We start from the raw sequence: 15,473 nt of genomic DNA, 5'->3' as shown, positions 1-15,473 counted from the left end.
CCTTTTAAAACTCAAAAGATTGATTATGACTAATTATTGTAGACTTATGTATTTAGCAATTGCTCTTATTAAGGAGAAAAATGGGACGCCAAGTTATTGGTTGGAATTATCGGCTGTAATTCCAATATCGGACCGGTAATGATAATTAAATTTATGCTTTTATCTGCAAGTATCAGCTGCCGATGTATCTCACACCGTACTTGATAATGTTTATTATTCCCAAATGCAGACATTTGCTTTCCTGTGCGAAGAAGCGGATGCTCTGCAGCTTGTGCTTTAGAGGCTCTGCCCAGTGGGAATGATAGTGTTTAGCTGGCTGTAAGTGAAGCATGTGTCTGTTTAAACGGAGCGCTTTTTTTGTTTGTTTGTGTTCAGCTCCAGGAGGCTAAGCAGATGGAGAGAGAGAGGCACCGGCAGCATTCTCCGCTCAGCCAGCAGGAGCCTGAATCGCCCCAGCTGCAGCCGGACACCCCGGCCAAAGGCCACGAGGCTAACGGAGGGCATCAGGGCAGCAAAGCCGAGCAGCAGGGCTCGCCTCCCTACGAGAGTCCAGAACCGGAGAATGGCTCAGACTTTGGACCCGCAGAGAACGAGCAGACGGAGGCAGACCAGGCCACAGCCGCAGCCCAGAGTAATGCTCAACTGAGCTATTTCTATGTTTTTTTTCCCCCAAAAAATGCTAAAATCAGCAAATAAACATTAGTGTGCATTAAAATGTGCAAAAGTAACTTATATTCACTTCAGAATCAGCAAAACGTGTTATTTGACCAGAGGCGGTCACAATTTTGCAGACGACTGCATATAAATGAATTGGTTTTGACATCACAGAAACAGTGAATTTGAAATGGGCTGTTTTTGCAGGTTAGTTTCTGTATATGAGCTGAATGGACTGGGGAATAAATGTTATGTTTTGAAATTTTAGCCTTGTTTTTGTTAATAAACTGCCTACATCCAACTTTTTTCCACTTTTTTGAATTTAAAGTTTAGTTTACAATGATATGGGCCCTTCAAAATTATTACATGTAGGGACGGACACCGCAGAATTCTACACGGTCTCCCTGTAGAGCATAAGCCAGGACAACACATCTGCATGTTCATTATAACCTCAACAGTAAACATTAGTATTACTGGTGATAATTTCTCATATATTCACATTGTAGTGACAAGAGGATCAATAAAAACTTTGTATATCAGTATATTGTGTTTATACTGATATTGAGAACATTGTAACAATATTGTGACAATACTGAAAGCTGGATAATTGAAAACTGGACATCATGATAGGAAATTTTCATCCCATCTGTAATCACAAAGCCACTTTTACATAATGTAGAACTGTAAATAAACATTATAAATCAGTAGACAGACGAATATGAGTAAGAGAATATGAGAACACTGCATTTAGTCTTCTCCATCAAAGAAAATGTGGTAAAATGCAGCGGCTCTGGTTCTGTGATCTGTGACTGCTGTTGCAAATCTGTGTCAGTGGCTCTCCTCTGTTATGTAAGACCCTAATAGCACAATTTTCTCGCTGTTGATCGTTTGGTTGGAGGCAATCACCAGCCTCAGTTAATAGTGCACATATTAGAAACAGAATTGGAAAATTGATAGTGTAAACTAGCCTGTGATAACACTGGGCAAGCAGAGGGGACAAATGCCTTTCTCTGTAAATGAACCGAAAGCTTTGTGAGGAATAAATAATCCAAGTGGACATGTAATTTTGTTTTTTTCTCGTTTTGTTTTTTGTAGGTGCCGCAGAGCAGGGCACAGAAGCTACTGAAGAAGAGGAGAGTCCAAATTATGAAGAGAAAGCTCAGGAGATCGTACAGAGCATATTGCAGGAGGTTGTTAACACAGTAGCTGGAGGTAAGATTAGCCTGCGTTTTATTGGGTGCTATCTAGACTGTAGGTCTGTAGCATCTTGTGCTGCAGGCGGAATCTTCGGGAATGTTCTGGAGAGCTAACCTACTGCGGTTTTTAATTCTTGCTTTTTTTTTATTTTTATTACACAAATATTTAAATGAAAATAAATAAAACATTACACAGTTATTCATTTCATTTACATATGATCAAGTTTGCATATGCATTTTTGATTTTTGCACTTTTGACATTTGTGGCAAAAATGTTAAAGAATGTAGCGCAAAACAAGAGGATGTGCATAAAATGAACTTCCTCAAAATTATCTGCTCTTCTGCTTTCTCCTTACATGTGGTAGGGATTGAAAGTTTACAATCCACGCTTTCAACAGAGTTTGTTTCAGTGAATTGGGGGTTAATATGAAATTATATGCTTTTGGCATCACTGGCAATAACTAACTTCCAAGGATTAATCTACTGCGCATTGCTCTTGTAGACAAAGTCCTGCAGGCTTTAATTGGCCAAATCAAGAGTTATTATAGGGCTGGAATAAAACTCTGCGGGAGGCCGGCTGCCCAGGAAGAGGACTTGAGATGCGGCTTTTGTAGAATAAAGTTGTAAAAATGCATAAGTGCATTGTAATTTATTGATCTGATGGCTGTGTATTGATCTCATGGCTGTGATTCAGTTGCATCAATTTGGAATGTTGTAATTTATTATAACCAATTATAAAAATATTCTTTAAAGAATGCACTCATATTTTGGCTACTTAGACTGTTTCAAATGTAAAAAATCACTACTGTGTAAATACTTTTTCCTGTCCCATTTGTATATTCAGTGCCTTTTTTCATAATAATTCTGAATACTGTCACGATTGATACTTGATTTTTCAAAAAATAATCATTTCAAATTTACATTCTCAGTGAATTGATTTCGTGATTACTTGATAACGAGGGAATCCGTCAGTCATTATAAAGCAGTGTTCAGCAGTCTTAAACATTTTCTACAAGGGGAACTTTTAGATCAAATCAGTTTTTAAAAAGAGGAAACCCACACTAACAGGATCTCACACATGCACACACATTTGTAGTTAGAAGCTTCATGTAAATGAAGTAAAATTAAATATTTGGTTTTGTAAAAAGCATGTATATTATTAAAATAATCATTGTGTTACATGATTATCAATATAATCGGTAGTTTATGTGTAAAACTGTGTAATCCAATCAAATTGTAGTAAAATTTTCAATTTTATGATGACTAAACTGTTTCATAAAGAATTGCAGTTGAGTCAAATCGTTATGAGGTCAAGCATAGAATCAGAGCATTCTGCAGCCAGTGCCGTTTTGATACCCATGTGTCTTAAACCGCCCCAAAGGACACTGACTAAACCCTGTTCGTCTGTGGCCAGATGCCAAGGGGAATGGGGGAGGTGAGGCAGGGCCAACAGAGGCCACGTCCAACTCTCTGGAGGAGGAGGGCTGTCTGGGCAGCGACAATGAGAACGTCCACGCTAACGGCATTCCAGGAACCCCCATCTCTGCCAGCTTCACTCCGTCCCTGCCCGATGACAGGCTGTCCGTCTCCTCTAACGACACTCAGGTGAGTCAGAGCCACCAGTCTCTTCATCACACCTGTGAACGGCAGCAGCAAATCAGTCAGATTGTTTCTAAAACCTCCACAGTTTGATAAGTGCCAACTAAAGCCAAAAAAAGTTTGAGTGCTAATGCTGAGAGGTATGAAAATGATGAGAAGGTTTAGATCGCAGTCAATGTCCCAGTTCAGAACACGGTTCTACTGCTCCAGGTTTCAGTGGCAGCATGCTTACGCCACTCCAGCCGAGGCTTGGCGTTGTGGATAGTGATCTTAAGCTTGTGTGCAGCTGCTCCAGAATGGAAACTTATTTAATGAGGCTCCTGACGCTCAGTTGCTGACGTTGCTTCCAGAGGCAGTTTGGAACTGTGTAATGAGCAGTACAACAGATTCCTAGACGCTTCCATTTCACAATAATAGCACTTACGGTTTCTCGGGGTAGACTTCGCAGATTGGAAATGTCACGAACTGTCTTATGACAAAGGTGGCATCCTGTGACAGTGATTAAAGTGAATGAGCTCTTCAGTATGACCCATTTCTACTGCCACTGTTTGGAGATTGCATTGCTGTGTGTTCGATTTTATGTGCTTGTTAGCAATGGGTGTGGCTGAAACCTCTGAACTCAATAATTAGAAGAGGTACCCACATACCTCTGGCCATAGTGTACATTAATTGCAAAAGTGAACGTCAAACCACACGGCCTCCTCACATCATGGAAAATGATTTTGGCCTTCAGACGAATAAAATGTAGAATAACTTGTCCATGGGACCCAGAAATGCTTAATGTTAAGCCCTGTATGTCAATGGTTCCCAACCCTGGTTCTGCACATTTTAGGGTTTTTCCTATCATGCACCCACCAATAATCAGGGAGGGCCAGTTAAGTTAAGTGACCCTTATTAGTCCCACAACGGGGAAATTTCACCTCTGCATTTTGACCCATCTGTACAGTGAAACACCACATACACATTAGTGAACGCACAAACACTAGGGGGCAGTGAGCAGACTCGGTTGGGGGTTAGGTGCCTTGCTCAAGGGCACTTCAGTCACATACTGTTGGCTCCGGGGATCAAACTGGCGACCTTCCGGTCACAAGACTGGTTCCCTAACCTCCAGCCCATGACTTGTTAATTAATTAGCCAGTTCATTGGATTGGGTATGTTGAGAGCAGGGAAAACACCTTATTATTCAGGATGAGTTACTTATGCTAGTTAGTATTTGGTCTCATGGAAGTGTTTGCATTAAGATTTTGTTTTAGTTATTTTTGATAGTTGCAAATTAATAATATACCTGTAAAAAAAAGTAAGCCTACAGGTTGCAGGTTGTATTTACATAATTTACTGTGACAATAGTCATATCTGCAGTGTTATAGGGCTGCGACCAGTGCAATATTAAAATTTTTCACCTTTAGCAGCAGGTTTTGACGGAGTCCATCTTTTCTTTTTTTTTATCTGCTGCAGGAATCTGGTGCGCCTACAGGGCCAGCGCCGGGTGCAAAATTCTCACACATTCTGCAAAAGGACGCTTTCCTTGTGTTTCGCTCCCTCTGCAAGCTGTCCATGAAGCCTCTTTCGGACGGTCCCCCGGATCCAAAGTAAGCCTGATTATCTTCAACAGAGATGGTTGAGCAAAGTCTGTGAAAATAAGCTTGAACGATTTTGTCAGGAGTCAGAAGAATGATCAGATTTTGCCCTCAGATAACACAAGTGAGATGAGATGGTTGAGGACTCGGTTAGATTCAGAGAAGAATCAGATTTTTCAGTAACAGATAGCACAAGCTTGTGTAACAGGATTTTCCAAACTGATTTCTCACTGTAATTCAGTTCAGGACCAGGAAGGTCTATATTTCATTGGGCTGGACTGTGATAAGCTTGGTGTTCCCAGACTACTTTCCTAGCTCCAGTTATAGTTAAGTTAAAGGGAGGGTTTAGGCTAAGCTGGGCTAAGCTGGATCATACTCAAGTGGACACCTGAAAAGGTAAAACCAGTTGCAGTCTTTGTTGCCTAGATGGGGTGGTATGTTTATACTTTGCAATATTTTATGTAACTATATTGTCCAATTTCGTGATATACGGAAACCCTTTATTAAAATTGTTGTAGTAGTACTAGTATTAGTAGCAATAATAATAATAATTGTATTACTTTTATTTAAGGGTGTCATTTTATTATTTAAGGGCGCAATAAACTCACAATAGTATTGAAAAATTGGAAAAGATGTTGAAATATTAAGGACCCATATCGTACAGTTTGTATTTTTTTTTTTTCATGAATGTTTACTTATAACTTTTGTCTGGTTTTATATACCAAAATGGACATAATTCTTTTTTTCATGGTATGGGTCCTTAAAACCCTTTAATGCATCCCTCCCTATACTCCTCTGTTTTACCGCCTTTCATGGAAACCGTTGTCAGTGATCAAAACTAGTCATGTTAGTGCATCTTATTAGAGTAAAGTGGGCAGGAAGGGGGCAGGGCATGTGCTGTGCATGCACCCACAATGACTGGGCTTGGGCTTTTTCCTGAAGTTGCTTATAAATTCGAGGCATTGTAATTTTTGGGGTTGATTTTATTATTTTATATCTTTTATTCTCAGAGCCAAGCCAATCCATTAGTATATAATTAATACATCAAGAATCAGGACAGTACTCACTTTTGTTGGGGATGGGAGTATTTATGGTTTTACTTTTAGGCTCATCACAGTATGTAACAACTTCATAGGAGTTACTTCATCAAGGAGTTGATCGAAATATTGAGTAAAAAACTAACATAAAACCAAATATACCTTCTGTTGTCTAATTTACAGTATTTCAGTTTACACTGCGAAAGTGAAAGCAATTATTAATATGACAGGTGGTTTGAGATGCCAAATGTTATACAAATATAAATGCATTAGTCTCTCCAAGCCACAAGCCAAGTGTAAATGCATGTGGTTAAAATCCAGATCCAGAAGTCATATGAAATGATCTGGTGTTTACTGGGTCTTAGATTTCATGCTGTTAACTGTGTAATTTCTGTTGCTGCTGGTTTTACTTGTAGGCTCATCACAGTATGTAACAACTTCATAGCGATATGTCTCCCAGACCAGCTTACAGATAGGAGCGCACTCTTTCATCCCTGTTTGTCATTAGAGACAGTGGGCAGGAAGCCTGTGATAGCGCAGTATTGATTTCTTTATGTTTGGGGGACAGAGAGCTCTTTCACTTCTGCAGATTTACATCAGAGTTGCTCTGAGAGACATTGTCTTGGATGGGCCAAAGCCATGCTTGTCAGTGAAGCAGTGGTGAAAAGGAAGCTGCTCTGGCTGGCTTTTGATCTGGCTACTTTTAAAATTCTTAGTGGTCTGTTACAAAATCTGGTGAGGGGCTGTTACCTTGCTGTTCAGTGGAGGAATAAATATTAAAGTGTCCGTATTATGTATCCCTGTGTTTCTTACTGTGCCTTCAAGGCTGATATATGTACATGCTCTCTCTTCTGATTGGCTGCCTTGTATTGGGCTTCATTCAAAGCACAGTTTGGATTTAACCGCTCCTTCAGTTTGAATGGATGGGGCTAAACTGCTGTAGGTGGAATTGGTGGATAAATGCAAATATGTTGATTTTTTTTAGACATCACAAAAAAAACAGGCATTTTAAAATGGGCTTTTTTTGCAGCTTAGTTTCCTTATGGACTGCGTAGTGAACGATGTTTGAAACCTGAAATGTTTACATACTTTATCAAACTTGTTTCCAAGAAGAAAGGAAAATTGTTTTCCATGATGTAGGCCCTTTAATAAAGGACTTTATTTCTTTATTTGTTCATTTTGTTTGGTTATTGTTTTTCATGGCACTAATTTGCTCATGTCATTTTGCTCCTATTTTATTTTTGCTGTTAATTTGTATGCAGTACACAGTTGGAAGCCTCTTACTTATCCTGGAATAAATTGATTTACAGACCTTTAGTTCCAGCTACAGAGAAAAGCAGCTTTCATTTGAATATGTGGAATTGTATTTGCAGTGTTGTGTTTATTCATGACTATTCATGACTATGAAGAAGAATTGGAGAGGAAAACATTCAAAAAGAAACTGAACTTTATATTCTCTGTATTTTTACTGTGTTATTATTCTGTACTGAATGCAAAGCCTAATGCCTAATACTAAGCTAACCACTTAAGCTCAGGATAAACACTTTGACTCTGAGGTGTTAGGCTCTTCTGGTGGCCCACTGTTTAGTTTAGTCCCTCATGCATCATATTAGCTAATTACCAGGTCCTTCATGATTTGATTTTACTGTGGTTACACAGGGTGAGTGCAAAACTATGTGTGTAAATGAGGTCTGTTCTGATTGGCTTACTTGTACTTCACTTCATTCAAAGTGCGTGATAAAAGTCAGATGAACATACAAGGTGTTGTATGGACCAATAGAAACTTCAGATACCAAACACGTTTTGGCTGAAAGACTTTTTTTAAAGGGAACATTTTCTACATTCAGTTGACGTAATCTTGCTTCCTTCTTTCCAGATCGCATGAGCTGCGCTCCAAGGTGCTCTCGCTGCAGCTGCTGCTGTCCATCCTGCAGAACGCAGGGCCCATCTTCAAGACCAACGAGATGTTCATCAACGCCATCAAGCAGTACCTGTGTGTGGCGCTGTCCAAAAACGGCGTCTCCTCCGTCCCAGAAGTCTTTGAGCTCTCGCTGTCCATCTTCCTCACCCTGCTGTCCAACTTCAAAACCCATCTCAAGATGCAAATTGAGGTGCCTGAACTCAGTCCTCCTCCCCTCATAAAGCATTCATGTGTCTTCTGCTGCCATTAGCCTGCGGAACAGCTCGCTGACAGTGTAGATTTATCTTAGCCGTTGGTTTATTACGGCTTGTAATTCCGTCCCGGTATGAGTGAGTATGTGTCTGTTTGTCAGAAAGAGACTCAGTCATACCAAATCAGACTCTGAGGATTTATCATCACCATGCACATTCATCCACAAGACATAATTTGCCAATTTGTAGTCCATCACCTAGTCAGTGCTGCACTTCATCATTGCTATTATTCCTTTATTATTCTTTCTATTTTGGTTCTGTGTTGATTTTAGAGGTTTTAGAGGCTAATTTGAGCTACTTTGCTAAGTCATAAGTGCAGGTCTAACTCACTTTATCTTCCCTCAGGTGTTTTTCAAAGAGATTTTCCTGTACATCCTTGAGACGTCCACAAGCTCGTATGACCACAAATGGATGGTTATTCAGACCCTCACTAGAATATGTGCTGGTATGGAGCTAGTTTATTCTTTTCTATTCAGAACATGAATGTGTTATCTAGTGTTTAGATTTAGTGTTTATTTATACCTAGTGCACCTTCACCATTTGGATTCTGTCTTGTTGTATCCTATTAGCCACATTAAAGTGTAGGTGTAAATGCACCCAAGACATATTTTAATAATTTTACAGTAGTGTATAATAGTTTGAAATCACGGTTCTCAATAAAATAGAAAAAAAGTTGCAGGTACATATATAAAACAATTCTTTTATGATACCACTACTCTACAATTTCAGAGATTTCAAATTATTAGGAGGAAGCTATAAAAACTAAAGAAGTGTTAGCTGAGTCCAGAATGATGAACATATCTGTAGTCAATTCTAAAATGACTGGGAAAGCTGTAGAACTTTGAGAATGAAGTTACGGTTGTGTGCAAAAGTTTATACACACGTTAATAGTGCACAATTTCCTATTGTTTCCTGAATCTAAATAAAACAAAAAATAAAGCCTATGCAAAAAAAACATTTTATATTAGATTTTTGTGTTTATTTTTTTCTTCCAATATCTTAAATTCAGCAAGTAAATAGAAATGATGCCCTAAAATTGCAGAAAAATGCCATTATTTAAGTTTGTTCTCTGTAAAGGATGTGTTAACCTATTTTCCCTTCGAAAAATAAAACATCATTTGACAGGGGTCTTGAAACTTTTGCATGCAACTATATAATAAATTAATATTCAAAATGCCTTAATGAAGGAGTTGATCGAAATACTGAGTAAAAAACTAAAATAAAACTAAATATACCTTCTGTTGTCTAATTTACAGTATTTCAGTTTACACTGTGAAAGTTTTAATTGAATAAATAAAGAGCAATTATTAATATGACAAGTGATTCCAAACTTTTGAACACTCACGTAAATCTGATCTGTCAGGAGGTGGTTTGAGATGCCAAATGTTATACAAATATAAATGCATTAGTCTCTCCAAGCCACAAGCCAAGTGTAAATGCATGTGGTTAAAATCCAGATCCAGAAGTCATATGAAATGATCTGGTGTTTACTGGGTCTTAGATTTCATGCTGTTAACTGTGTAATTTCTGTTGCTGCTGCAGATGCCCAGAGTGTTGTGGATATCTATGTGAATTATGACTGTGACCTGAATGCTGCTAATATATTTGAGAGATTGGTGAATGACCTGTCCAAGATTGCACAGGGCCGAGGAGGCCATGAATTGGGCACGACCCCACTGCAGGTAAATCTAATTCTTTGACACAATTACTATGTAGTGAATAGAGCTGTAGTCCACATGACACTTTTACGACGAGCACAAGCTCAACCTTATCATTGTCCGGCAGGCAGAAGGTGTTTAGACATTAATTGATATCGACTTTTAATATTTGCCTTTTGATATTGTCTTTTAAATATTTGTAGTGGTCTGCCACAAGTATTTGACAGGGGTTTTAAGACATAAACATAGCATTTTTATTTCTAATATTAGCACATAGCACTAACAACCAACACGTACACCTAATTAGGCTAACTTAGTGCCTGTCTTCTAGTCAATGCTAAGGCTTTAGCCTTAAGACTCTCAAGGACAGTGTACATAAAGGGATGTGCTACCTTGTTAAGTCAAATCTGACTAAGTTTTGGGTTGCATAATTTATTTCTGTTTAAAATATTCAGCAAGTTCCTTGTGTGAATAAAAGCTTAATAAAAACAGCATAAAAGCATAATAAGAACAAAAGACAAATTAAATACATAACTAAAAAGGTCTAGATAGAAAGTGTGTCAAAAGTACAGGAAAAAAAGAAGTGTCCAGTTTGGTCTTAAAGAGCCCCAATTCTGGGGCACATCTGAGATCTTCTGACAGCTGGTTCCAGCTTTTGGCAGCATTCAAGCTAAAAGCTGCCTCAACATTCTAGGTTTCTCAGTTTAAGCACTGCTCGCTGATTAATCCCAGGTGATCTGAAAGGCCTGTTAAGTTTTTATTTGACTTTTAATTCTTTCAATTCAAAACTAGCCACCAGTGTAATGATCTTATTACCATGATAATAGGCTTGGTTTTCTTGGTGAGCATTCTGGCCACTTATAATAAGCTAACTGAATGCTTTGAAACTTTTTGCTTTGGCTTATTTTGTTTTAAAGAAACACAAAATATGTTGTCCTTAAGTTAGTTATGGTAATGGCAAGTTTTGGTAGTGGCGTGTCAGCACAGGTCTTTATGGACACTGTTTGAGAGAAGACCTAGCTGTGTTATGACATTAGTCTGCTCTGATCTCCAGGAGCTCACTCTAAGGAAAAAAGGCCTGGAGTGTCTGGTCTCCATCCTCAAGTGCATGGTCGAGTGGAGCAAGGATCAATACGTAAACCCTAACTCGCAGACCAGCCTCGGTAAGCCACCCACAATCTTCCTTTAGCGGCTGGTAGATGAGCCATCACTTGCTGTCATTCCTTCTTGTTTCTAAATTTTTTTTAAAAATATCGTAATCATGATAAATTGCATCATGATAAGCTTTTGTGAGCATATTGTGGGTATTAACAGAACACTTGAACAGCTGCATGTTTCATTGAAGAGATTTAGACAGAGTTTGCCTCGTTGTCGGGAGATTTGAAATACCAAATTAAAAAAATTATGTGTATCATTTTTGATTCAAGTGGATTTTTGGTATTATATTTTGTATGTATTTGTATTTTTTCTCCTGGATTGTGTTTTATCAAACCTCAAAAAGTGGAATCTTATTTATTTTTGTCATATTGCCCACCCTTATTCAAGGGCCTGTGTGTAAGAAATAGTCTGTGCAGTATATTAATACTATATTAATAATAAAAAAAAGTATATTAATAATGTTAAGTGGCTGTATATTTGCTTGATTTATTGATTAAAACATTAGTGCTGCGACAGTTAGCCACCAAAGTCGGATAAAAAAGGTTTTTTTATGGCGTTTACCCTTACAAAGACTATGATGCTCTAATGATGTCCAAACCTTTGTGTGCTTATTTAAGTTTTTTCTGAAATCAAGGGTGTTAATAGTTAGGATTTGATTGCATTCAGCCTCAAGAGCCTTAGTGAAGTCAGGTAGTGATGTTGGATGATTAGTTCTGATCAGCTCATCCCAAAGGTTCCATCACTCCAGAGAACGCAGTTCCACTGCTCCACAGCCCAGTGCCGGGGGGGCTTTGTACCCCAGTGTTTCTCTAGCTTTATATATATTGGAGGGCAAATTCAGTGCCTTAGAGTAAGCACTCAGCTATTAGTGCAGTGCCTGTGGCAAAGCATTCCATCTTACTCAAGCAGGCCAGAGGCTGTTTGCTCATCATTCAGGGCAGGCATACAGAGCCCCAGGCCCATTCCAAGGCACAGGACTGGAGTCCATCCTAGATCAAATGCTCCTTGTCTGTGCTGTGTCCAGTAGCCCTCTTTCCAGGCCAGTCTAAATGATGATCCATAGTCAGAGTGGAGTTGACTCGGAGGGTCAGGCTTAGCATAAAGAAAAGGAGCAGCAGGAGAAAATGCATTTGCATGCTGATCCCTGAAATTACATGCTTGAATTAATGCTCAAAATTTATATGACATTTTAAATCTAGCTTTTAATTAAGACTCAGGGTCACAAATATTCTTTTGTAGCAGCCTTTATGAGGCTGGACAAACTTTAGAGTACACTGGCCAAACTCCCTTTTAACCTAATGAGAAAGTGTAGCTGCTTCTGTCAAAATATGTTAATTTAGAGTGCATTATGAGCTTCAAATAATATTCATTTTGTATGCATATAAAATATCACACTGTTAAGATCAGATGTATTGTGTTATTTATTTTTATTTATTTTTTTGTATTCATGCAAATGTTAGCATGGTACTAACTTTGTTTTCAGTCTGGCCAGTTTCGTTTAGCTACAACAACACAGACTAGTGTAGCATTTTAACCTAAAATCTTAATGTTATGTAGCTAGGGCTGTCACAATCATGAAATTTTAGCTGTTTAGTTGCCTTGTAAATTGTATTTGTCTTTTTTTAGTTCGTAGTTATTGAAATACAGCCCTGAAGTGGCTACATTGGCTGATTAGCCACCTTACTTCTTAGCTCTGTTTACCTAGTCATTAACACTGGTAGTACTGTCGAAGCAATACACTACACTGTTGTGTGTGCACACTCTCAAATGTCTACCGTTACACAGTATGTGTAGAGTTAAGCAAAGCTATGTCTTTATGAGAGTAAAAATATAAGCAGAAAATGCATTCTGCTGACATACATGCTAAGCATGTTAGAATTAGCTACAGTTAACATATAAACAAACATTGCTCACGCTGCCCTCTACATGTCAGAGCACCAAGTTAGAACTTTTTTTTCACAAGCCTTTGAATTCATTACTGCTTTCTTCAATTTACATTTAATTGCCTTAACCCAACAGAGCCATTTCATATTTTATTTGTTGACTTTGAAATCAAACGAATGTGGAAAATGATTGCAGTTCAGCTCAAAGAGTCGTGATCATCTCAAATAATTGTGATTATGTGATGATGTAATAATTATGACAGGCCTATATGTAGCCAATCTAAACTCCAGCCTGAACTCTTTAGGTTGGATGTGATTTTTGCCAGTATTCTGGGAAGCTTGTCCAACCTAGCAACAGTAGCCAAGTTTCTTTCTTCTAATTTCTTCTTTAGTTCACTGTTACTTGCTGCTTTCTGTCCTGTTTTGTAGCTATGGCTGGGCAAATATGGAAACATGGGATCAATCGTGACTGTTTTATTTATAATAACATTATTTTTTAAGCAAATCCTTTCCCATCGTATTTTGTTGGAATTAAACACATCTGCAAAAAAATCCACTTCATGCGAGCATACTTTTATGCAGATTTGATCTATTTTGTTATATAGTCTCAGGTCTTTAGTTTGTCCAAATATGCATAAAAATATGTGAATGGAAATGTCGTTAGTCGCTATGAAAGATCGAATTTATGGGTGGAGCAGGGAAAACGGATGGTAAGTTACTTGATTGAGGTTATTTTATCAGATTTGTCTTTTTTCAGTCTTAATTCTTATTTATCTTGTTTCTTTTTTATGTTTTACTAATACTTTTTGTATTTTACGTTCATATTCTTTTTTACTTTGAAATGTTGGTGCTATATTGAAATTTACTTCTGCCTGACTGAACCAGGCAAATTCCTCAGATCACTTCAAAAACATGTGAACCCTTCATTAGCATCTGTATCAAAGCTACACACCTGTAACTTTTATAGAAACAAAAGACACGAGGCTAAATTATAACTATAATTTCCCTGTACAAGTGATGTTAGACCAAACATAAAACTGTAATTTGCCTTTGTAACTCAGTAAACATAATTTTGGTTGTTTTGGAGCATTGGCCTTCTCTAATAAGCCCGCTCTAAGTCTACTCTGTGCATGTCATCACTGCTCTCTTGCTGTTTTGTTCTTTGTCTTTATGGGCACACATCAAAGGGAGAGGAGGTATTATACGAGCGGATGTGGATTTCGCTGTCCTTGTTGCTGTAGTAACTATTGGCCTGATTAAAGGCCTCTGTTTAGTTGGTGGTGGGTTAGAACAGCTTCCTCTAGCTTTATGCATTAGATGACCTCTTAATACTCATCTGTTGCATAAGTTACTTAGGGGTCCTTTTGTGTTTGTATAGGTTTGTTGTTTGTTAGCTAGAATGTGGTGTTTGATGCTGTTTAGTTCACTGAAAAAAGTAATGCATAGCATTTACTTCATTCAAATGGACGCCATTCATTTCCGCATGAATGAAATATATTGCAGCAAGCTTTGCATTTCAGTTTACTTGCTTTAGGCCATAACTGTGATGATGTAATATTTTATTCATATGGAAATGATGTACACATTTGAATTACACCATTTTTTGAATTTATGCCTAACTCAAGTGTTAAAAATGTAAACAAAGTCATTCAAAGTGGTTTGATGTGAAACGCTCCATTCTAGAGAAACTTAAGGTGATTTCACATCTACCTTGTTTGGTCTGGACCTTCAGACTTTTCGGTTTGGTCCAAAGCAGGTGCGAAAGTTGCCTCGGACCACAGTCTGGACCAAAGGACCAAAATTTAGTCTGACCAAAAGAGGTGGTCTTTGTCCGGATCAAACTGAAACTTGTTTGGTTTGTTTGCAGCGTTAAACACTTTTTTTTGGATGGTTCCGACTTTCAGACCAATTACAGGAAGTTGAGGCAGGCTATTGTCAGCCGTTAAGCAATAGAAGAAGAAAAAGAACCAGGAGAGAAGTAAAATTAGCCACGGTAGCACACAGTGAGAGAAGGTGTCAAAATAATTAATTGTAATTTGGTCCAACGGAAAGTTAAATGTCAACTTGAAAAAAGGCATAAAAATGCTGACACTTATAACTTATTTTCTGAGAGGATCAATGTCAAGTATGAGGAAACACAGCTCTTGTGGGTGATGACAACAGGATGTAGGTGTGTCATCCAAAGTTCTTTGGTGCACTTGCTAAAATGCAGTAAAACCAAAACTAACCAGATCAGATGTATACAATGTAACAAAAATGTGAACCTTGGCTCGGACCTTGGTGTAGACCAGGCATGTCAAACTGGGAATGTGGTCATTCTCATCCAACACTCTGGATTCAGTTCATGAAGGCCTTGCTAATTAGCTGAAGAGCTGAATCAGGCAGCTTAATGAGGCAGTTTGCTGAAGTCTGCAGTGTTTGGCCCGCAAGGACTTGAGCCTGACACATGTGGTCTAGACTTTCAGGTGTGAAAAAGCACTTAGACTCAACTGTGGTGCTGTTAGGAACCAGGGGTCATAACTTCTGCACTGCAGATGTA

At 38.3% G+C, this 15,473-nt stretch overlaps 1 protein-coding gene across 2 annotated transcripts in view; it reads left to right on the top strand.

The window, feature by feature from the left end:
* arfgef1 (ADP-ribosylation factor guanine nucleotide-exchange factor 1 (brefeldin A-inhibited)) overlaps positions 1 to 15,473 on the top strand; it is a 95,768-nt gene that overhangs the window by 49,246 nt on the left and 31,049 nt on the right. For both annotated transcript variants that reach the window (XM_036558578.1, XM_036558577.1), the window contains 8 exons: positions 376 to 631; positions 1,750 to 1,866; positions 3,265 to 3,455; positions 4,905 to 5,038; positions 7,940 to 8,174; positions 8,581 to 8,680; positions 9,778 to 9,917; positions 10,948 to 11,056. In XM_036558578.1, coding sequence (XP_036414471.1) covers positions 376 to 631; positions 1,750 to 1,866; positions 3,265 to 3,455; positions 4,905 to 5,038; positions 7,940 to 8,174; positions 8,581 to 8,680; positions 9,778 to 9,917; positions 10,948 to 11,056 — 1,282 coding nt within the window. The remainder of the gene's footprint in view (positions 1 to 375; positions 632 to 1,749; positions 1,867 to 3,264; positions 3,456 to 4,904; positions 5,039 to 7,939; positions 8,175 to 8,580; positions 8,681 to 9,777; positions 9,918 to 10,947; positions 11,057 to 15,473) is intronic.

Source organism: Colossoma macropomum, unplaced genomic scaffold (assembly GCF_904425465.1).
Source record: "Colossoma macropomum unplaced genomic scaffold, Colossoma_macropomum, whole genome shotgun sequence".
Lineage (NCBI taxonomy): Eukaryota > Metazoa > Chordata > Actinopteri > Characiformes > Serrasalmidae > Colossoma > Colossoma macropomum.
The sequence above is the reverse complement of the archived record's forward strand: the minus strand, read 5'-3'. Positions and strand labels throughout refer to the sequence as shown.